At 36.8% G+C, this 24,907-nt stretch overlaps 1 protein-coding gene across 5 annotated transcripts in view; it reads right to left on the reverse strand.

The window, feature by feature from the left end:
• Positions 1-24,907, reverse strand: part of LOC150079461 (transformer-2 protein homolog beta-like) — a 168,595-nt gene that overhangs the window by 98,739 nt on the left and 44,949 nt on the right. For all 5 annotated transcript variants that reach the window (XR_016547589.1, XR_016547591.1, XR_016547590.1 and 2 more), the window contains exons 3-4: positions 21,958-22,032; positions 8,478-8,631 (exon numbers count right to left, since the gene is read on the reverse strand). Coding sequence is in view for 2 of the 5 variants with exons in the window: in XM_090384103.1 (XP_090240229.1) it covers positions 8,478-8,631; positions 21,958-22,032 (229 nt within the window). In the remaining 3 variants the exon portion in view is untranslated. The remainder of the gene's footprint in view (positions 1-8,477; positions 8,632-21,957; positions 22,033-24,907) is intronic.

Raw genomic sequence — 24,907 nt, forward strand, 5'->3', positions numbered from 1 at the left:
TTTGTACAGAGTGAAGTTTGGAAGAAAGTAATGCCGAGAGCAAAAGAGAAAACCAAGTTTTTTAGATGCAGAGGAAGCAATATTTGTAATGTGCCTGTGCCAAGAGTGATCACAAGTCAGGGTAACCCCCAAAAGAGATATATCATTTTGCCTGGAAATCGGAGTGTCACTAAAGATAAGCATAGTGAGCAGAAGAATCCTTTTTGTGAGATATAAGACAAGACTGGTTTTAGAAGGGTTCAAATCAACTAAGTTGTCTTTGCCCCACTGGAGAATTACCTGAAGATCGGCATTTAAGGAATTGATAGCAGATTTTCGAGAAGTTGAAGCTGATTGAGCAGGACAAGGTTTCTCAAAATGGAAAGTGGAATGCAATGTGCTATCATCGGCAAAACTATGGATAGGATTTCCAGTCAATGGAAGAAGGTCATTAATATACAAGAGGAAAAGAGTGGGGGAAAGAACTGAACCCTGGGACACACCGGCATTAGTGGAGAAGTTAGAACACAGAGAGCCACCTACCATCACCCTCAGTGAGCGATCAGAGAGAAAACTGGATAACCAATTACTAAAAACAGTTGGCAAACCATAAGATGGAAGCTTGTTTAGAAGTCCTTTATGCCAAACACGATCGAAAGCCTTTGAGATGTCAAGAGCAACTACTTGCGTTTCACCGAACCTTTCCATTAAATTAGTCCATAAATGGGTAAGATAAGCCAAATTATCACCAGTGGATCGACACTGACAGAATCCATACTGGCAATCGTTGATCAGACGGAAGGTTTCTAGGTAGTTTAAAAGTTGGCGGTTAATTGATTTCTCCATTACTTTAGAAAGAGTAGAAGTAACTGCAATAGGACGATAATTGGATGTGAGGGATTTGTCACCCTTTTTTTGTTTTGTATACTTATCAATGATATTGATGAAGGTATATCAGGTTTAATGTCCAAGTTTGCAGATAATACAAAGGTTGTTAACGACAGTATGCTGCTCCAACTGGATCTAGACAAATTTGGCAAATGGGCTGAGAAGTGGCAACTGAAGATTAACATTGACAAATGCAAAGTACTGCATACGGGTAGCAATAACCCAAGAGAAACGTACCAACTGTGTACGTTTCTCTTGGGTACTGCACTCAGGAAAGTGGAAAGTGAAAAAGACCTGGGGGGTAATTGTGCAGTGAAATATGAAGTTTGCTGAGCAGTGCAGACAGACTGCCAGGGCAGTTCATGGAATCTTTGATATATAGGAATTTTGCTATCAGGGACAGGGAGGTGATTATCCCGTTGTACGAGGCAATGGTTAGGCCACACCTAGAGTACTGTGTACAGGTCTGGAGGCCTCATTTTAGGAAGGATGTGGAGTTGCTAGAACGAGTACAAAGAAAGGCAACAAGATTGGTGAGAGGAACAAAGGGGTGCTCTTACCAAGAAAGGGTTAAGTTCTGCAAATTGCAGCACCTGGAGTGTAGGCACCTGCGAGGTGATATGATTGAGGTGTATAAGACCTTGAATGAGTTGAGCAAGCTGAATGCTGATGGGATTGTTTTCTTGCTCAGATGAAGAACCTGATTGGGTATGATTCAAATTGAAGAAAGACAGCTGTAGAATAGATGTGCGGAAGTTTGCCTTTAGACACCAGGTGGGTGATTGGTGGAAAGTATTCCATCTTTTGTTGTGGAAGTTGATGGCCTAAATAAATTTAAGGCTGAGCTGGACAGGCATTTGGAATGAATTGAGGGGTGAAATTGAAGGGGTTTTTTTTTGGCCGATGCTGCCTAAGCTTGCTTTCTTGCATCGCATGTCTCTAATAATGCTAAAGACAAAAAATATAACATTTCAGAAAAATCCATCCACTGAGAGTACAGTAATTAAATGGGCCACACTTATGCACACATACGAGAATGTGCTAATCACATTAGACAATTTTGTCATGGGGTTGCAAAAACTGATGACCTTATTGCTTTTTCTTTTAATTACACTGTTATTTTGTTCCTCTTCACATGTAAAAATTTTAAATAGTAAATAATCTATAGATACTATTTTTAAATAAATTTGTTAACAAATGAATAGTGGTGACTTAATACAATGTGCTTGTTGGCATTTTATTTAGCATAAAAAAAATAATAAATAATAAAATAATAAATAAATAAAAAATCACTTGTTAGCCAAAAATGGTATATACTTTGCCAAAATATGATTGATCTGCAAGTGCAGGTTACCGGCAATGTACATAAACAGGCTTCAGCTTGTTCCAGTACAAGTTTCAGAATTTACTCCCATGCAACCACCAAAAGAAACAATGAGAAGGCTTCTCTTCCGTAAGCAAATACAGATGAGTTGGATAGGAATGACTTATGCAGGGTGTTGTCAAAAATCACCCCTTCTCATCTGCTTCTCCTGAATCTAGATGCCCACAGCTAAGGCTCTTTTTTTCTTTCTTTTTTTTTATCTGCAGCACTTTTATTAGTGATTTCAGTTTTCCAGAGTTGAGCCCATTGTTTCCTACATGTTGCTTTAATAATCAATTTGTATTCAGTGTGGGACACTTTCATTTGACAGAAAGATCGAGTGTCAGAATGTTTAGCAGTGTCATTTGAATATTCATTACCTGGAATACCGACATGACTAGGGATCCAGCAGAAGGTAACCATCTCGTTCTGGTTGGCTGTTTGATAATTACATTTAAATCGGATCTCTTTAAGAATGGAATGAGAGGGTGGAAAGGTAGACCGAATGGCATGTATTTCACTGAAGGAGTCTGTAAAGATTAGAAATTGCTTGATATGGTTGTTGTTTATGCTATTTAGAGCTAGTTTTATTACAAAACATTCTACAGTATAGATACTGCATTCAATAGGAAGAGACATGGTTGCATAGAATGTGGAATAAACTGCTGCAGCAGTACATATCTTTACTGATGGCTCCAAAACATACAGACAAAACATTCATCTGAGTTTTAAAGCAATGTGGTTTATGTAGCTGTTGAAAGTTGGTGTTTGCAGGGGAGGATTTCCTCCATCTTATAAATCAATTATCAGAAAGAAATGAGAACTGAGTCCAAGGAAGTTCAGGAGTACAACTTGGAAGATATTCTGGAAGCTAATGTCCCAAATGAGCATGAGCTCCTTACAATTGAAGTCCTGCAGGCAGTTTTCACTATGTTTGTTGTGGTATAGCATGGCATATTGAGGGTCAAACAGATACTACCAGCTGTGGTGTGCTGGAATATTTTTAATCTTTGCTACATAGTTACACAATAAGGGTTTTTGCCTGAGATGTAGGCTCATTTGCCTCAATATACAAGCTTTTCCTACAGGAGTTGTAGACATGTGATCCATAATCCAAGCATGACCTATCAGCAACCCAGGACATGGCAGAGACAGCCAAAGATAACCTATATGGGTAACAAAATTAAGTTTATTATCTAAATACCAATAGATGTTGGTAACAGGAATCAGGTTGTTTTTTCATCACCTATATTTCTTTCTGGAGTTAGAAGTTTCTATTAGCCCTATTATGTCAGCATTTGGCAAACCAGGAGTTCAAGCTCGCTCAATTTATTAATGACACTCCTGCCACTACTGTAAGTATAATTCAATATTGCATTGCAGTAGATTTCTTTTCTGCTAGGAAATAACCATTCCACAGTGCTCATGATTCTATTTTTGTTATAGAAATTGGAAGTTTCCTTTCAATGATGTATTCATAGTTTGGAATTGTAAGGAGATAATGAAGCTGTTATCAAATATGTATAATTTACCATTCTACCGTATCTGGTGCGTTCCATGCCATATTTGTCATTCTTATTGCAAATAATGTTGCACTGAGAATGGAACCCTGTAGTACACCCTCCTCTTGTTCAAATGATTGGATAGATGTTCATATTTCTAATCTGAAACCGTTTGTGGAAATGGAAGTTTTAAATAATTTGGGGTAACTGAATTCTCAAGCCGAAAGAATGAATATCTTAAACCAGATGTCTGCTTAAGAAGGAATTACTGAGGTTTGCTCCAGCTTTATCATCACATCTAACACTGACGGATCCTTTCAAAACCTGTACTGGTTACTGTTTGCCGAGTTGTTGCTTTCCAAGAAACATGTTAGCCACCTGTAAACCTTTTTTCAGACTTTAGGTAATTATTTAAGCAAGGAGTTTGGGTAAGTATTTTCTGAAGATATTCAACTTTAATATTTTAACAATATTCTTTTAGCTCTGTTGTCTAGTTGTTTTTAACATTATGTAGTAGATCCCATCCAGACCAGCAGCACTACTGGATGTGCTATTAAGAGACCCTAAAAGTTCTGTTAATACGAATGGCTCGTTGTGAAACAATCATCAAAAACTTGATCATATGCTGGTGTGTTTGGTTGCTAGCTTTACAGCTCTATTCAAATATGTCTAAGTATCTTTAGAATGTTATCTTCATTATTATTTTTATTTTTATGTTAATCAATTTAATTTCAGGTTATCTCCTTCACCTTACAGGCCTTCCAATGGTAATTACAATTGACGGGTCAGCATCCCTACCCTATACACCGAATATAAACATTTTTCTATATTTCATTATGGTTGCCAGGTTTCTCTACTGTAACTAGTAGTACCCCGGATCCAAAACACAGTTTAATAATTTTGATTTAATACTTCGCTTGCTTATTTTTGTCATTCAGTAATGTAATTATTTTTATCAATATTATATATATATATTTGAATAACATTTAAAATAGTTGGAAACTGAATCTTTCATGATAAAAATAAAATAAAAAAGGTACAGCAAACATCAGAGGCGGCAAAAAGCATGTTCCTCTACATGATGCTTAAAATATAACCATACAAATAAATCAGAATGAGAGTTAAAAATAAAAATAAAATAATGCCAGCAGTATGGCAAGACAAGAGCAAAAATAGTCTAAATTAAACTTAAGAATCAAACCAAACAGGGAGGGAAGAGAGGGGTAACAAGAGTAAAAATATTGCAGCAGAAAATCTCTAAGATAATTTAGAACATCTAATTATAAGAAAATAATTCATTAAATTTTGAAATCAATTAAAACAGAAATTTAACGGCGGCCCCTCTGACAGGCACCAGGTACAAAATTATATGCAATATCACCAACAGAGATCCAGACCACTAAGATAAAATAAAAAAAAAAAAAGACTGACCATTACGCCCCATCTCAACAGAGGACCACATAGCCAATAATGGTCAGGGAATCGCTGCATTGTGATCGCTAGACAAATCGCCCCTAAGGCAAGTCGATCGAAAGATCAGTCCGCCACACGATCTCCAGATCCAACTGCCAATGCAGAGGGACTTGAATAGCAATGGTCCTGATGCAGCGAAAATTAAAAATAGAACAGATACGAGCACTCCAGTGCAAAGCCACACTACTGACAAAAGTAATCTTAACCAGTTTGTATAGAGGAAAAATGAACTATGGATGGCAGCACAGGTGCAGCGTTAGCAATTCAGCCACTACTGTCATGTGATATACTTATACATATATTTGAATAACATTTAAAATAGTTGGAAACTGAATCTTTCATGATAAAAATAAAATAAAAAGGTACAGCAAATATCAGAGGCAGCAAAAAGCATATTCCTCTACATGATGCTTGAAATATAACCATACAAATAAATTAGAATGAGAATTATTACATGTTCTAAATTATCTTAGAGATTTTCTGCTGAAATATTTTTACTCTTGTTACCCCTCTCTTCCCTCCTTGTTTGGTTTGATTCTTAAGTTTAATTTAGACTATTTTCACTCTTCTTACCATACTACTGGCATTATTTTATTTTTAACTCTCATTCTAATTTATTTGTATGGTTTTATATATATATATATACACGGGGGATTCACTACCAGTGCGACAAACTTGTAGGAGGTGTAGGGGGCACAAAGACGAATCGGAATCACATAGCATTGCAGGGTCCAAAATGCCTTCATCATGCAGTAGAGGACGTTGAACGGGAGGTCGCATGAACAGCGATCCTGCTGGAAGTCAGCATTTGCAAACTGGTTCCCGAGACAGTAGGATGGACGAGTATTCAAACGTTGAACTCGCCGACATGCACCTCGCGCATGGAGCTGCGGTCTATAACGGGCGCGCTGCTCTGAGCTTGTACTAGGAACGTTTCCCGCACAGGCGGGCTCCTTATCATACGATTTTCGCACATTTGCACAGAAGGTTACGTGAGACTGGTTGTTTCACAAGAGGTACCATGAATCAAGAGCGAACGAGGACACCAGACAATGAGGAGAATGTCCTACGTCTTGCAGAAGGCAATCCGAGTACGAGTACTCGAGCGATAGGCCAACGATTGAGTATTTCCCAATCCACTGTATGGAGGATACTGTCAACAAACCAAATGAGTTCATTCCATCTGCAACGCATCCAATCACTGGATGCCTGAGGAATATCCACTCCGGAGGACTTTTGCTACTTGGTTTCTTCGACAGAAACGGTTCGGAAATGCTGACTTCCAGCGGGATCGCTGTTCACGCGACCTCCCGTTCAACGTCCTCTACCGCATGACGAAGGCATTTCGGACCCTGCAATGCTATGTGATTCCGATTCGTCTTTGTGCCCCCTACACCTCCTGCAAGTTTGTCGCACTGGTAGTGAATCACCCTGTATATGGAGAGAGGGAGAATGGACTGAAAGGACTATTGCACTCATGAATCCTGTAGAAACATTTAACTTGCACTTATATTTTCATGATGTTCACATCTTTAAAAAGAAAGCATTATAGCATACTACTGAAATATAGCACGCTTATAGTTTGTTTCAATTTATGGAGTGAACGGCAGTGTTTGACTAGTATTTAAGAGAAATTTGTGAGCTAGTTTATCTAAGACAAATGCTAAATAAAAGAAGTATCTTTGAATGTTTTCAAGGAACACAGAATGATACTTTCTGAAGTAAGAAGTTGGTATTCCAATTAAAAACCAATGCTCCAAAAACAGAAACTATTTTAAAAGAAGGTAACCCATTTTACTGATATAAAACAATATTTGTTTTGAGTTTTACACAGAAGCAAATATTGTCTTAAAGTAGATCACTAGATGCTGCTGGTCACATTCAAGATAAACGAGTTGTCCTAAAATACAGGACAGCTGTGTAGAGGGGGATTAGAATTTTACCATATATAGATAAATAGGAGCAAAAAGATATAGTACATGTGTGAGTCGAAGGCTCAGGAGACAAAAGATACTTGTTGACATTACACTTGAACTTCTACCGATTCAAATTTTTGGGAAATACATATGAAGAAAGGTTATAATCAGGTTTTTTTTTTTTTTTTTTTTTAGGAGCATTAGCAACTAAGGCCATATTGCTCCGGGATATGCGGTAGTCATTCCCTGACCTTCACTGCTGCTCCTTCCCACCTGGCTACGGAGGCGCCGTGTTATAATCAGGAAAAGTTGGGAATTGGAGAATGAATGGTAGCTGAATGATCAAGACGCACACCTAAACTGGTTTGGAGGAGCCAATTTACATTTACAGATGCCAATTGAATTTCATTTAAAGATGCAATGAATTTCAACACAGAAGTGTCCAAGGAAATATCTATTAAAAAGGCATACATGTTTGTATAGCATACATGTAGAGAGACTTTGTAACAAACATTAATTAACCTAACCAGCCTTTATTGAATAGTCTAGAAATTGAAGATTTTGGGGCACTACCCCAGATGTGGGAACAATACTGTATGATGGGGAGAATTTGAGATTTGTATAGAGTGAGTAGTTATTTTGAAGAAAAGAAATAGTGAAAAATAAGTTTTCTTTATGCACATTCACAGTATACTTATGCACAAGAGATTAAAAGACAGTAACCGCCAAAAAAGCATCTGATTTGCAAATCATTGAAGATGGGCACAGGTAGCATCTCCCTACTGAAAAATTACTTCTTTCAGCAATTAAAAACTTGGTAGTGGATATTCAAGAAGTAAAAACTATTTCTGCAAGGGTATCTGAAACAGGAAGATGAAATGTAATGTGCTACCATCAGCAAAACTATGTATAGAATTTCCATGATTTTAATGCCAATTTGGCAACATTAAGAAAAAAATATAAATGATCAAAATAAAAATAAAATCCTACTGTGAAAAATGCATAATGAATAGGAGCTATTCTTAAACTTTTCTGAATTAAGGACACGTTAATTCAGAAAAACGCCTCAGTAGCCGAGTGGTCAAGAGCAGGAGTGTAATAGTACACGCTCTAAGTAGACCGGGGTTCAAGCTCCTGACTGCTAAATCAGTCGATCTGCCAATCTGCACTGGACCAGGGTGAATCGTTGAAGAGGCTTCCATCCTGCAGTGGGTTGATAATGGCTGCAGTTTACCTCTTTTTTTTTTTTTTTTTAATTCAGAAAAACTGCACAAATTTTATTGTCAAACCATGTGTGAATTATCATTTCTGATAAACAAGAAATACAGATTATTTAAAATAAAGATAACTATTTACCCTATTTCCAACGTGACGACGGCGGTTTGACATTGGTGAACGACTGTGGCTTCTATGATAACGACGGCGTTCATATCCATAATGGCGGCTGCTATAGGGTGAATGTCGTGGACTGTACCTTGGAGAGTATGATCTTCTGGGAGTATAAGAACGGCTGAAATGCAGAATAAATTTTTTCCATAAGTATTTAAACAGACTAAACAATCTCCAAGACATTTCTATTGTTGGAAAAGTTATTACTAGAATGAGCCCACAAAAGAAATGTTATTTGGTATTAGAGAGAAAGCTTTTAGAATTTAATTTTATATGCTGAAACCCCAAAGGCTTTCAAGGATATAAAACATTTCCTAGAATAGAAATGATAAAAATATTCAATCAGCAGACTATATCTCAATCTTGATGTAACTTGTTCCAATAAATCTTGAAAATTTTCGAACTCCTCACCCTGCTGGGTCAAAAAAATTACGTATTTAAGTTTCAATCAGTTAATAGTATAGAAATGGCTCCTGCTAAAACTGGAAGGGACAGAAGTAGTAAGACTGCTGTAATTTTAACTGATCAAACAAATAGAGGAACCCATTCATTACAACTATTATTAATATGTCCATTTGGACATATAAATAATAGTTGTAACAAAGTTAATTGCACCTAGGATTGATGCAACTCCAGCTAAGCATAGGGAGAAAATAGTTAAAATATACTGATGGTCCAAGTGGGAAACGATTCGAGATAATGGTGTCATAATAATTTACAAAAACTCATATTTTGGAGTTATTTGCATAACGTACTTCATTTTATTCAACACTGTAATGGTTTCTGAAGCATTTTTTTTATTCCCTTATTATTTTTTATAAAAAATAATTTATACCCATGCTAATTTCAGAATTCAAATTTCAAAGAATATATTACATGAAATTCTATACAAAAATAAATTTCCTGTAATAGCCCATCAAGTGTTGTGTCACAACATACAACAGACCTATAAGAAGAATTTCTGTAGTGCCTCCAGTGGATAATTAGGCACCTACCATCAAAAAGGCTACTAGCAATGACATCAGAATATGCAATCATGAGCCTTTCATAGTGAGAATTGTATGGGCAGTAGTTCATATATCAAGAGAGATGACGACTACAGTATTTAATCAGTAGTTACTGTGAGACAAAATCAACTTTGAAAACAGTAAGTTTGGTCAGAATGTGATCTCAGAACGGCAGATGTCTGGCCTACCCCATATGCAACATCTGTAATCCAAAGAATCACCAAAACATTCAACATGAGGATTCCAATTCCTTCGCCACAGCAAACAGCTCAAGGCAAGACTCACACAAACTATCTGGCAATCTGCAGACCTGTTTGTAAGCAGAACTAAGCTGTTTGCAATGGCATAAGAAATGGTGGCAATGGTCAGCAGAGCAATAAAAACATGTATTATGGTCAGATAAACAAGTTCCCATTGATTAGTACTGACAGATTTCCTTGAATGTGGTGTTGGGTGGAAAATGAAAAAAAAAAAAAAAAAAACATATAGAGTGTGACTTCCCTCCCCCAGGGCTAACCAAACAATTATGGCAAGCTATTCTCCATTGTTTATTATGGCTATATTCTTCTTTAACAAAAATACTGGTATTTCCCATAGTTTTCTCCCACTCTTTTCCTCTTGTATATTAATGACCTTCTTCCACTGACTGAAAATCCTATCCAGTTTTCCTGATGATAGCACATTGCATTATACATTCCAGTTTGAGTAACCTCGTCCTGCTCAAATAATTTCAACTTCTAAAATATCTACCACCAATTCCTTAAATTCTGATCTCCGGGTAATTCTTCAAGAATAACTTAGTTGATTTCAATGCTTCTAAAATTCAGTCCTGTCTTATACCTTGCAAAAAGGATTCTTCTGCTCTTATGCTTACCTTCGATGACATTCTGATCTCTAGGCAAGATATATTGGGGATTACCACGACTTCTAATTTCTTTTGGCATAAGCACATTACAAATATTGCATCCTCTAAAGCTAAAAAACTGGGTTTTCTCTTTCATCCTCGGCATTTGTTTTCTTCCAAACAGCTGTTCACTCTGTACAAATTGAAAATCCACCCTACCATGAAATATTGTTCCCACATCTGGGGCAGTGCTGATAAACCTCTCTCAGCCTTCCAGATTCCATTCAAAAGAGGGAAGTTAGGTAAATTAATGACCCATCTCTAACAGAGTATCTCCACTCTGTCTCATACAAGTTTTGTTTCGGCTGCATGTCTTTACTAGACTTCCATGGGCACTGATCTTCTGAATTTGCTTCTATAATTCCCTTTCTCTTCCAAACCAGTCCCAACATGGGCCACAACCAGTCAATATCCTTTTACTGTCCAACTTCAACCCCACAGACCCAACTTTTCTTCTTCCTCATTTATTCATTCAACTGACGTTTTCTGGAGAAACCTTCCTTCATACGTACTTTCTGAAAATCACAATCTACAGAAGTTAAAGTCTAATGTCAACAAATATCTGCTTTCAGCTTCTCAACTTTCAATCCACGCAATGTACTATAGATTCTAATATCTCTCACGTTTGAGGTTTTCATAATAAAAAAAATGCCCCTTATATACAGGATGTCTCAAAAATATTGGTACAAACGTTTAGGGGGAGGTAGGTAACATCTAAAGGAATGTGAATCGCATATAAACCCATAGCGTTACCGTAAGTCGGTAGACAGCACGGTAGTCGGCGCACAAAGCGCATGCATCGATATACGAACTGTGAGCTAGCAGACATGCACCTAGTGTATGGATTAACAGAGGGCAATGGACAAGCCACTCAACGAATTTATGGAGAATGCTTCTCAGACAGACATGTACCGGACCACTGTCTGTTTGCACATGTGCATCAAACTTTGTGTGATTATGGGTCAATTAGAGGTAACAGGAGTAGTGCGGGCAGACTACGTTCGACGCGAACTCCAGCCACGGAAAAAAATGTGTTGAATGCCGTCCAGAATAATCCTACTACCAGCACACATGCCGTTGCCTCTGCCTTAGGAGTGTCTCGTTGCAGTATACAGCATGTCTGGCACGACGATTCCTTACACCCCTTTCATCTCCAAAGGGTTCAGCTACTGCTCCCCCAAGATCATCCTGCATGTGTGGCTTTTGCACAGTGGTTTTTCCAAGAAAGTGTTCAAGACTTGAATTTTCCAGCCTATGTTTTGATCACGGATGAGGCTTATTTCACTTCGAAAGGCTTATTCAATCAGTACAATACTCATGTGTGGGCTCGCGACAACCCACATGGTGTGCGCCTCCATGCGGCACAACATCGCTTTGCAATAAATCTGTGGGCAGGTATGGTCGGTGACTGCTTAGTCGGCCCATACCTGTTACCATCCCACATGAACTCTTCCAAATATCGGATCTTTCTTGAACAAGTTCTACCAGGGTTACTTGATGTTCCAGCATATGTGAGACGCAACATTTGGTTTCAACTTGACGGGGCACCTGCTCATCATGGAAGGTGTGTTCGTGACCATTTGAACAGGCATTTTAGGCGTCGATAGATTGGCCGAGGTGGATCCATTGCGTGGCCCCCACGCTCACCTGATTTATCGAGCCTTGATTTCTTTCTATGTGGGGCCCTCAAATCTATCGTGTATGAATCGCCTGTGAGGACGGAAATGGATCTCGTGGCGAGACTCGTCTGCGCTGCTGCTACTGCCAAAGAAACTCCAGGTGTGTTCGACCGTGTCCGCCAATCCATGCTGCGTCGGTGTCACGCATGCATCGCATCTCATGGTGGAACCTTCGAGCATCTGTTGTAACATCATGAAATGCATCCATCTCGTACTCCACTGTTAATATTATGTAAAATTAATGTTTGCCACTAATTACTGTCTTGTGTCATTTCTGCTTCTTATGCCTCTGCTACTACTTTCCCGTGACGTTTCCGGTTATGGGTTTCTACGTGATTCACATTCCTTTAGATGTTACCTACCTCCCCTAAACGTTTGTACCAATATTTTTGAGACACCCTGTGTGTGTGTGTGTGTGTGTGTGTGTGTGTGTGTGTGTGTGTGTGTGTGTGTGTGTGTGTGTGTGTGTGTGTGCGCGCGCGCGTTTATATACAGCAATGAGCCAAAACATTATGAGCACCTACCTAATATGATGTTGGCCCTGCACATGCAGCCAAAACAGCCTGTACCCGGCGTGGCATGGATGCTACAAGATTTCTAAATACGCCTTGTGGTAACTGGTACCAACACATAACCAGCAGATCCTTTAACTCCTGTAAGGTTGATGGTAAAGACACCGCAGATCGGAGTTGCTGTTCCAACACAAACCACAGAAACAGAGGGGAAGACTGTTGCCATGAAAGGGTGTGCCTGGTCAGCAATGATGTTTAGGTAGGTGGTAGACATCAGAGTGCCCGGCACATGGATGACTGGTGGCTCTGTAGCCAGGAGCAGCAGTGTGTAGCACACGCTTCTTGATTAGACTGGGATTCGAGCCCGTGATGACCACCAAATACGGAGGATGTGGAAAGGTCAGGGAATGACCACCGCATATCCATGGAGCAATCAATATGGCCTTAGTTTCTAATGCTCCTAAAACCCAAATAACAAACAAACAACATGGATGACTGGACCCAGAGTATCCCAGAACATTGCCCAAAGGCACCATCTAGGCGCCCTAAGTAAACGACGCACACATACCCAGCTGTTAACATGGTACAACAGGAAACTGTGATTCATCAGACCAGATGACCATTTCCCAATCACTCAAGGTCCAGTTTTGATGCTCGCATTACCATTGTAGGTGCTGTCACTGGTGAACCATGGTTAGCACAGGCACTAAGAGCGGCCTGCGGCTACGCAGCCCCATTTTCAGCAAGACCGGGAGAGCCTTCGCTCAACTCGAGCACCAATGGGCTGTGGTCATCCAACACCTCGCTGGCGGTTCACCCCCCCCCCATCGGACCACTTTCGGCAGGTACTCACCATGGCTGACCGTGAGCACCCCACCAGCAGTGCTGTTTCGGATGTGCCATGACCCAGTTGCCTGGCCATTACAATTTGGCCTTTGTCAAACCCACTCAAGTCCACTGCATATCTCACCTGAAGAATAAGAGTAACACTGATTAACGGAGCTCATTATCAGGTTTTTTTTATACCGTGTCCCAGCCCATGCAGTAATTCACCTGCTTTTTTTTTTTTTTTTTTTTTTTTGATTTGGTAGTTGTTGGCGCATCGGCTTCTGTGGCCATATTGCACCTCCCAAGGTTTTTGCAGTACTTTGATCCAAGCCCGAGGCGGGAATCGAACCCGTGACCTTTGGGTTGCCGGGCAGGTACTTTACCCACTCGGCTAGCCCGGTCGGCTTAATTCACCTGCAGTTGCTTTGATATGCATAACGACTTGCTTGTCATAATGTTTTGGCTCATCAGCATATATATAGAATGTAATTTTAAAATAAGTTTCATTGGATGAAAAATTAATAAGTCAGGTGTGACAGATGCACCTAAAAGCAAAAAGCAGCATTAAAGAATAGAAAAGTATATACAAGTATGTATGAATAGATATATTAGATAAAGTATATATAGATGGAGGTGAAATTTACACAATGCCAGAGACTAGAAGAGTAAGGATAGTAGAAAAAGTATAGTGGATATGTAAAAGGTGAAAGAATGTTATATCCTAAAAGTTATGATGAATTAAGAAAATTAATGGCTGAATTACAAAGCCAATAGGAAAAAACTGTAAAGTAAAATTACTAAAAAGGTAAAAGTACCTTGTTCATACGATATAAGAATGTGCTCTTTTTTTTTTTTTTTTTTTTTTTTTTGCTTTTTCACCTTTCACTTTTCTTCTATTACTATGGACAAGTATGGAAACAGTTCCTGATATATGGTCAGGCAGAGTTCCCTGGTGAAATACCTGACCATGTATCAATATTTACTTTAGCTGACATCAGATTCTGCATATCTGCCTTACCTTATTCGACTTTTATCTAAATATGTCCCCCCCATACCTGATGACAGCTCTACCAATTTTTTATTTTATTTGTATTATATTTTACCTTATTATTAATAATTTTACTTTACAGTACACTCACCTCCTACTGGCTTTGTAATTCAGCCCATAATTTTCTTAATTCATCATAACTTTTAGAATATCAACATTCTTTCATCTTTTACATATCTACTATACTTCTTTTTCTACTTTCCTTACCCTTCTAGTCTCTGGCACTATGTGCAAATTTCACCTCCATCTATGCATACTTTATCTAATATATCTATTCATACATACAGTGGATGAAAAAGTTTCAGTTAATGAAAGATTAATAAGTCAGGTATGACAGATTCACCTAAAAGTGCAAAGCAGCATTAAAGGATGCAAAAGTATATCTAAGTTTGCATTAATATATTGAATAAAATATGCATAAATGGATGTGAAAATTATGCAGAGTGCCAGTAACTAGAAGGGTGAGAATAGTAGAAAAGGAAGTATAGTAGATATGTGAAAGAATGTTAATATCCTAAAAAGTTATGAACTAAGAAAATTATCGGTGAATTACAAAGCCAATAGGAGGTGGGTGAACTGTAAAGTAAAATTAATACAATAATGGACAAGTATAGAAACAGTTTCTGATACTTGATCAGGTGTAGTCCCCTGATGAAATACCTGACCATGTATCAATATTTGCTTCAGCTGACATCCGATTCTGCACATTTGCCTTACCTGTATTCGACCTTTATCTAAATGTTTCCCCAATATCTGATGACAGCTGTACCACTTTTTAATTTTTAATTTATTACATTTCATTTGTATTTTATTACATTAATTTTACTTTACAGTTCACCCACCATTTGACTTTGACGAATATTTGACTTTGTAATTCAGCCCATAATTTTCTTAATTCATCGTAAATTTTAGGATATTTCACCTTTCACATATCTACTTTACTTTTCTACTATCCTCACCCTTCTAGTTACTGACACTTTGTGTAATATTCACATCCATTTATGCATACTTTATTCAATATATTAATACTAACATATATATGTATATTCAGTCTGGGCACTTTTTGGTACAACTTCGTATTTCTTCATAGTAATATTAAGTGCTGTCAATCAGAATACAATTTCACATATTAACCAAACATTTTACGCAAGCAATTGAGAAGCACATAAAATGCTATAATAATCAGTGCATGTTTTTAGTATTCTTATCCACGTGCCAATTATCAAACAATCAACAATGCAGACTAAAGGCCAAGGCCAATAATACTAAAATTCGTGTTAACACATTAGCCACATTTAAGTATTCAATGGTTATAAACTGTGCTACAACAGTTATAAGCATTGTGGCACAGCACTCAATGTACCATAATACATATAGGCATTCAATTCTTAAGCAATCAATAGGTGAGGGGTATAAAATTAAAGGCACATGAAATGAACTACTCAATTTTTCTGGAACACTAATTGAACGCAATACTACTAGCATCGATGATTCATTTTATTTCTTGATACACATTTCTTTTGATTTTTTGCTTGTTGAAGTTGGGTTATGTATGGAGAATAAACTATTGATAAAAATGAAGTTTTGTTCTGATTTACAGCTGAGCCCAAAAGTGTTCTTGCTTTTAGCCTAAAACTTAGCTATGAATTCCGGCCTTTTACTTTTTAATCAATATTTACAAATTTTTTTGACATGTTATTCCTTAACATAACAAAACTTATGGCACTATGAATGGACTCCCATATAGGTATCAGCAAATACAGCAGTAATCAGAATGTGTACATCTTTTTTATTTCAGAAAAAGAGCCTTGGCTTTTGAATTGTTTGGTGTACACGAATATTTATTAATTTTTAATAAATTATGAATGCACACATTTCTGCTTTTATATATACAGGGTGATTCACTACCAGTGCGACAAACTTGCAGGTGTAGGGGGCACAAAGACGAATTGGAATCACATAGCATTGCATGGTCCTAAATGCCTTCGTCATGCAGGAGAGGATGTTGAACGGGAGGTCGCGTGAACAGCGATCCCGCTGGAAGTCAGCATTTGCGAACCGGTTCCGGAGGCAGTAGGATGGACGAGTATTCAAACGTTGAACTGGCCGACATGCACCTCGCGTATGGAGCTGCGGACTGTAATGGGCGCACCGCTCTGCGCTTGTACCAGGAACGTTTCCCGCACAGGCATGCTCCTCATCATACGATTTTTGCACGTGTGCACAGAAGGTCACGTGAGACTGGTTGTTTCACGAGAGGTACCATGAATTGAGAGCAAACGACGAGGACACCAGACAATGAGGAGAATGTCCTACGTCTTGCAGAAGGCAATCCGAGTACGAGTACTCGAGCGATAGGCCAACGATTGGGTATTTCCCAATCCACTGTATGGAGGATACTATCAACAAACCAAATGAGTTCATACCATCTGCAAAGCATCCAATCATTGGAGCCTGCGGATTATCCACTCCGGAGGACTTTTGCTATTTGGTTTCTTCAACAGAAACTGTTCGCAAATGCTGACTTACAGTGGGATCGCTGTTCACGCGACCTCCTGTTCAACGTCCTCTACCGCACGACGAAGCCATTTTGGACCCTGCAATGCTATTTGATTCCGATTCGTCTTTGTGCCCCCTACACCTCCTGCAAGTTTGTCGCACTGGTAGTGAATCACCCTGTATATATATATATATTTCGAGTGACCTGGGTACGCACTGTTCGCACCTCTGGCTTTTAGGCAATGCAGCTGATGCTGTAGAAAGAACAAATGAATACCTAAAAGGATTAAGATTTAAAGCCTTTAGCTTTTTTTTTTAAGAGGGCATGAATTAGGAGCTAAAACATTCCATAATTTACTGTTTCCCATAAAACCTATACAACTGAAACCTCTACTCTACCGAAAAGGCATGGGGTCAACTGCTATCTATGTTTCCACAGCCATAGGCAAATATTAATGCATATTTGTGTAGATCAGGGCATTAAAAAAAAAAAAAAAAAAAGCTTTAAAATTTGGTATCTCTGCCAGTAGTGTGTCAACCATGCTGAAAAACCATGTTTCGATTCTTAAACTGTTTGAGAAAACAGAACACAGTCAAGATTATGCCTGTATGATGTATGTAGATGAAGCTGTTATTAAGTGGGTGAAGTTGATTCAAGACTCAAACATGCCGACATCAGGGCCATTAATAAAAGAAAAAGCTATGGAGTTTGCATCTTTTCCTGGGCATAAAACATTCTGAGCCAGTTCTAGTTGGCTGCACAAATTTAATAAGTGCCATGGCTTACTTGAAAAAGTTATTTCTGATAAAAATGGAGTTGAAATCGAAGAAGACTGTATCTACTGGAACGAAACAGTTTCGAAAAAAATTATGGATTATAGATATATTCAACATTGATGAAACAGGTCTATTTTCAAATGTTTACCAAATAAGACACTGACTTTTAAAGGTGATAAATACTTAGGTGGTAAAATTGTAAGGTTTGATTTGATTTGATTTTTAATGGCGCATTGGCAGCTAAGGCCATAATGCGCCAAGTCAGCGTAAAATTGTAAGGAGAGATTGTAAACTTGTAAAATTGTAAATAACCCCGACGTTTCGAAAGAGTAGTCGTTAGAGTTGGACTACAGCTACAAACAAAAAAACTTGGATGACAAGTGAAATTTTTGAACAGTGGATTTTAAATTTCAATAAAAAGATGACAAAAGAAACAGAAAAATCACGCCAATTGTCAACACTGCCCTGCTCATCTTCACTTGTTAATTTCAAAATTTAAAAGTGTGAGGCTTGTTACCTTCCCCTCTGAATATCTTGTCTAAACTACAGCCAATGGACCAAAGCATTATCAAGAATATGAAAATGTACTACCAAAAGCGCACGCTGAAAAAAATTATACTGAGAATAGAAACCAGAACACCTACAGATTTTGTTATAGATTTTCGTATGTGCATATCAGAGTTGGCGAAAGATTGGAGTCAAGATGTGATGGAAACAACGATTAAGAATTGTTTCGCAAAAGTAGGTTTTGCAAAAACACCAATTGACAGCCACGAGTTACTACACAGTATTAAGCAACCTTGGGAGAACTCTAAGCTAGAGGTTTGATCAGTGAAGAAATTGTTCTTGATGAATTTTAGTAGTCGATAATGATGTCATAGTAGCAAAATATCTGAGTGACTTCAACATTTTGAAGAATATTCAAAGAAATAGTGACAATACCAGCACTGAATTGGATGAAAATGAGGGCAACGCTAAACCTACGACACATCAAATGTTGGTAGCATTTGAAACTTTTCACCAAGACCTTCATGATAATGATGTCATAGTAGCAAAATATCTGAGTGACTTCAACATTTTGAAGAATATTCAAAGAAATAGTGACAATACCAGCACTGAATTGGATGAAAATGAGGGCAATGCTAAACCTACGACACATCAAATGTTGGTAGCATTTGAAACTTTTCACCAAGACCTTCATGTGAAGAAAATGTGCCAGAAAATATATTCTGAGTGTTTAAACAAAGGTGAACATTTTTTATCAACAATGGACTGTAAAATCTACCGTACAAAAAAAAAAAATAATAAAAAAATAATAATAATATTTTTACAAAATAATTCTCAAGTGTAATAATATATTGTGCACCATCATGTACAGTCATTTTTTAATATACATGTATTAATAAATTAATTGCTTAAAATGTTAGAAAATTTATTCATTCCCACTTATTTGATTTATTTTCCATCTTTTAATATATTTCCAAATGTTGAATTACAGTATTTCTCATTGTTGAAAATGTCATATTTCTCTATAACGAAATTTCTGTTTAATGAAGTTTTCCAAGCAAATGATCAATTTCGTTATATATAGAATCCAAATGTATTTATATTTGTGTATACACACCTCACTTATTTTTCATTTTAGGCTATGTTATCTCGACTTTTTGTCATATTTGGGCTGAAATTTACGAATTTGATTTTAAAAGTAGACAAATTCCCATTCATTTTCCCCAATTTTTAAAACTGCTTAACTGACTGCATTTTTTTTTCAGTGGGAAAGTTGTTTCCCATCCTTTGGTTCAGTCTAAAAACATCACTGGTGTACTTCTGAGATAAGCATAAACCAAATAATTTGAAGGAAAAAATAGTAATAATAATAACTGAAGTCATGCTTAGTCCAATTTTGACAAATTAAAAATTTCAGCACAAATATGGAAATAAAAAGTTGAGAAGACAAACATCTAGTGAATAAGTGAAACAGACGCTATTGAATTTTAATTTAAATTAAAAGGTTGTGCATGTGTATGCATGCATGTGCATCAGATATTATTATTCACTTCCACTAAAGATTATAAAACTGTTAAGTACAAGTTCAAAAGTTGTGTGGATACACACACAAAAAAAAAAAAAAATACCCTTCTTATATGTATTTTTCAGTAACTGTGAAGTTAGCATAACCACTAAATAAAAACAAAAAACTTGCAATAGTGGTTGTGCCACAACTGACTGCAGTTTTTGCACAATCACCTAGCAAAAACTAAAATTTTGCTTCAGAAACTACTCCACCAAATCTATATTTAAGTAGAACATTTCAATCATTAACGAAGAGCTAAAAATCTTTTGCAGATTCTTTTCAAGCTACACTTGTCATGGCAGGGTAACATTACTCTCATAGGCATTTTAATTTGCAACATCAGCAAGTTCATAACAGCCATGAACTTTTTGTAGTCCTGCCAATAGCTTGGTTTTACTTTTTCCATTTCTTATTAACTATACATTTTATGCCACATAAAAAAGTTAAAGCAAAACCAATTACAAATTCAACACCACACATCAAAAATATTACGTATAACAAAAGCAGAATAGCTCTTTCAAAAAATTGTTTCATTCTCACAATCACAATAAAAGCCTGATCACAATGCCTAAGGCTGTTGAGCCTTCATCACACAACAGCTGCTTCACCCAGAGATTCATGTCACAACAGAATGATATCAAGTTTAGCAGCATAGGGTCATACAGTTAACTGTCAAAAGGTTCCTAACCAGCCAAAGTGAATTTTAAATTGTTTTGCATGTGAATACAGGATAAACTTTAGAACAATACTGCAAAAAAGACTAGAACTAGCCAATTTAAGGATACGTGGCAACTACAATTTTCAGCATTTATTATTAAATGTTAAGAGAAACTTGTTCGTTATACTCATTTTTCCAGAAGTGTATCATAAAAAACCTATGAGAGCTTGCTCTCATAGGTTTTTTATGATAAAGGTCTCTAAAGGTTTCTTTCCATGGGGGAGTTAATTGGACTACTCCAAATAAATAATCTTTTTTGATTGAAGTCTCGAATTTAGAAACATAAACCAAAACAAGACCAAATCCAATTAGTCATAAATTAGCAGCTAATGGAATGAATGGCCATGTCCGAATATTCAAGTTTCCTAGTTAAGTGTCGACAAGACATTCAATCATAGCACATACTCTGGTCATTAGAAATCAGGCCTTGAGCGTGTATCTATTTATATAAATAAATAAAGCATTAAAACAAATATAATATAAAACAGATATAATATAAAAAAGCAATAAAATAAGACTGATAATATATTTTAATGCTTTATTTATGTATATATTTATTTATTTTAATAAAGCTTAACTTAAACCAGTTTTTCGGTTGTTACTAGAAATTATAGTGATACTCTGGTCATGATGTGCAATTCACATGCCTCTTGTCATGTATTATGCCGATACAAGTGTGCATTCACAGGCTGAGTGAAAAACACTGAGCTGGTTTAAAAACACTAAATAAATCAATCATCGGCTAATTACCCACAATGGCACCCACCTGCTTTTATACAGGTTATTGAAAAACTATTCAAGTTCATTCAGGATAATTCCCAGTATCTTCAAAGATAATGTTTTGTTACAATTTTTCGAATGAATATTGAGTACAATTACCTTCGAAGTAGCAATATCTCATGACTACACGACTGCCCAAGGGTTAACAATAAATTAAACTTAATATTAGCCAGTCTATTTTCAATAGGAATAAAAAAAAATACGCATACTGACAGTTAAAATAGCATGCTAGCATCATGGTGTAAAAAAATCAGACTGTGATGAGGAGCAAGCAGAAGTGGCTTTCATGTTTGCTTACATGGCTCCTCAGTCTCTATCATAAAAAAATTCTGTATCACATTCATGATAAAACAATACAACTTAGATATTTTTTATATTCAGTATTTTAATTATCAATTATCCAGCAGTGTATCCTAGAAAAAATGACAACTTACAACCATTTTGCCACAGAACAACCAACATTCTTTGCAGAAAGTTTTCAATGCCCATAAATTCATAAATTTTAAAAACTTTTCACTGTTTGAAAAGTTTCTTAAATGGGTATAGGTCAATCCATATTTTAAATTAACAAATCACAAAATATAGCAGTAAATAAAAGCAGAAACAAAAAAACATCATTACCTTCTGTGCCTAGGCGATCGTGAGTGGCTTCTACTATAACGGCGGTGGCGATGTCTTTTGGAATGTGAACGGCTCCTAAAATTTATTACAGGAATAAACAGTCAAGGGTACATTTACAAAAGAAAGCTAAAACATAATAAAGAAAAGAAGCTTACACAGTATAGAATGGTTTTGTAACAAATTGTTTAATCATAATAAATGTCACTTTAACCTTTTATCCACAGTGCATTACGTTTGAAGCACATTAGCAAATACTAATAATTCATAATTTATAACAAAATAAGTCAAACCACTGACAGCAATCCCACTTTTCTTGCCCATTAATGCAAAAATGTTCTTTCATTTATGCCAATTTTTTTTTTCGGATGGAAGAAAAAGTGCTGTGGAATCTTAACCGGAATTGAAATTTTCACAAGAACTAGCAGAATTGGATTTGGCCTCAATCCAACTTTTGGTTCCAGAATAATATGTAAAATATACTTCCAATATATAAAGATTCCTGTGTTTGGGAGGGGGGGGGCTATGACTGATCTTCAAAGATTTCAAGGGACCAACAAAACATGCTGAATATGTGATACCAATTGAACCTTTTCAGGCTTTGTCTAAACATCTGATAACATCCAATTTAACAGTAACGGCAGTTATTAATCAGCCCAAACTACTGAACCGGCTGGGAGTAGACAACTTGTCCAAACAGTAGTACAGCATTCTGGTTGCTTGCAATATTGACTGCATTTTTACCCATCTCTGCTGCAACCTCTTTTAAAACCTAATGGTTCTTTTGCATCTCAACTAAAGTTAAAGCTAACTTACTACCATCCTACTTTTGTTCTCATTCTTGTATCTTGGTCAAACACCTCCTACTATTCCCAGTACACTCCACTCAATACCTCCTGTGGATTTCCCTGAAAAGGATGTCAGAAGAATTCTAAATGATTTCGATGCCAAGAAAGCTCCAGATTTTGATGGTATTTTTCCATTGCTTTCAAAACCTGTGCTCCTGAGCTTACTCCTGTTTTGGATTTTGCTTTTTTACACTATACTGGTGTTTCTCTCCTGCTTGGGATGATAATTAGCAAATTATCATCCCACTGCACTTACCTCCAATCTTCCTGAAGTAACAGAGAAATCGATCAACCACCAACTCCTAAACTACCTTGAAGCCTTCTATCTAATCAGTGATTGCCAATATGGTTTCCATCAGTGTCGATCCACTGGTGATCACGCCATAAGTATTCCATAATTCCTCTGTATTTGCCCTCTGAATTACTGACAGAGTTTACAGAGGCTACATATCATCTTCAACTATCAGTCACCATTCCTGAATAAAAACCCATACTTTCACTGTCTAACTGCAAAGACATCACAGACACCTGTCTTCACTCCCTGATAAAGGTTCCCATACTGTCACAGCCCTATCTTATCTGGTTTGTGGAGAATGATGAAATCTAAATAAAAATTACCTAGCTGATTTAAAAATTGTTCCCGATGGTGAGTTTCACTCACCAGTTCCATTTAATAATGGGCAAATTAAAATCCCCATGATGCATTCATACTAGGTCTTCCAATCCACCAGCATGTAGAACTTCTCTTCACAATTGTCTTACGTGTAGCACACCTCACACTTTCATTTCACCTTCACCCCATACAAATTTAATTTCTTTAAGACCATATGATATCCCCAAGATGCATCATTATAGTGCTAGTCATTGAAGAAAAAAATCTGAACACATTTCAAAGTAAACACTCCTTACTTGTATTTCAACTGTCTGTACATATTGTGATAATTATAGTTGTAGTTATTTAGACTAAGGCGCATTTAGGGCTAGAGCCTCAAGCTGCGAACAAATTTAGACTATGTATATAAAGTGCTTAGCATCATAATACACAGCCATTTCTGAATAAACAGAAAATTTTTAAGGTGGCATCGTTTTAGGTTATATCTCATATTGTGAATGCCTTCACAACGAGTTGCCATGATATTGCACTACTTCGAATAAGTAACACTAGTCTTCTCCTTAGGTGAAGCGTTACTTATTCGAAGTAGTGCAATATCATGGCAACTCGTTGTGAAGGCATTCACAATATGAGATATAACCTAAAACGATGCCACCTTAAAAATTTTCTGTTTATTCAGAAATGGCTGTGTATTATGATGCTAAGCACTTTATATACATAGTTGTAGTTATTTTATTCAAAATTGCTTGAAATCAAAATTATTTCTTTCTCAATAAAGTAATTAAAAATAACAAATGCAAGTACTTCTGAGTGTTCAATTTTAAAAATTTTAATTTAGTTTAAACTGTATATACCTTTAAAATTCACACATGCAATATTTTGCTTCAGGTGACATGCCAATGTGCACCCCATGAAATTGCACTTGCATTCAATCAAAGAGAAGAATGATGAACACCAAGATTCTATGCTGGCAGGCCTAACTTCTAATTCTGGGAACATCTGGTTGATGCTCTTGAGAAAAAAAAAAAAAAAAACCCATGAATCAACCATTCCTTCTTTCTGGAGGTAAAAGTTTCTATTGGCTCTATTATGTCAGCATTGCCAAACCAGGAGTTCAAGCTCGCTCAATTTATTAATGACAATCCTGCCAAAGTATAGTTCAATATGAGTATTCTTTTACTCCTTGCTGCCCTGACAATCCCCTTTAAAACACTGTTCTTTGCACAACTTTCTAACAGAAATATTGAAAAGTGCAGAGATATACACGTATGTACGACAAGTCAAGATGTGAGTAATCTTTATTTTTGACCCACATCAGATAAACATGTGTCTATGTTAATCCTCTCCCCTACCCTGACTATCTCCCTAAAGACTTAAGGTCCCGCCAATGATATAAAGGGGGGAAAAAAATTTAGAAGGAATATTCAAAACAAAGGTTAGAATTCATTAATTTTACCCAACTGAATCATTCCTTTTGCCTATTCCTTCTAAT

This window comes from Mastigoproctus giganteus, chromosome 10 (assembly GCF_048544385.1).
Source record: "Mastigoproctus giganteus isolate SK-2022 chromosome 10, ASM4854438v1, whole genome shotgun sequence".
Taxonomy (NCBI): Eukaryota; Metazoa; Arthropoda; class Arachnida; order Uropygi; family Thelyphonidae; genus Mastigoproctus; species Mastigoproctus giganteus.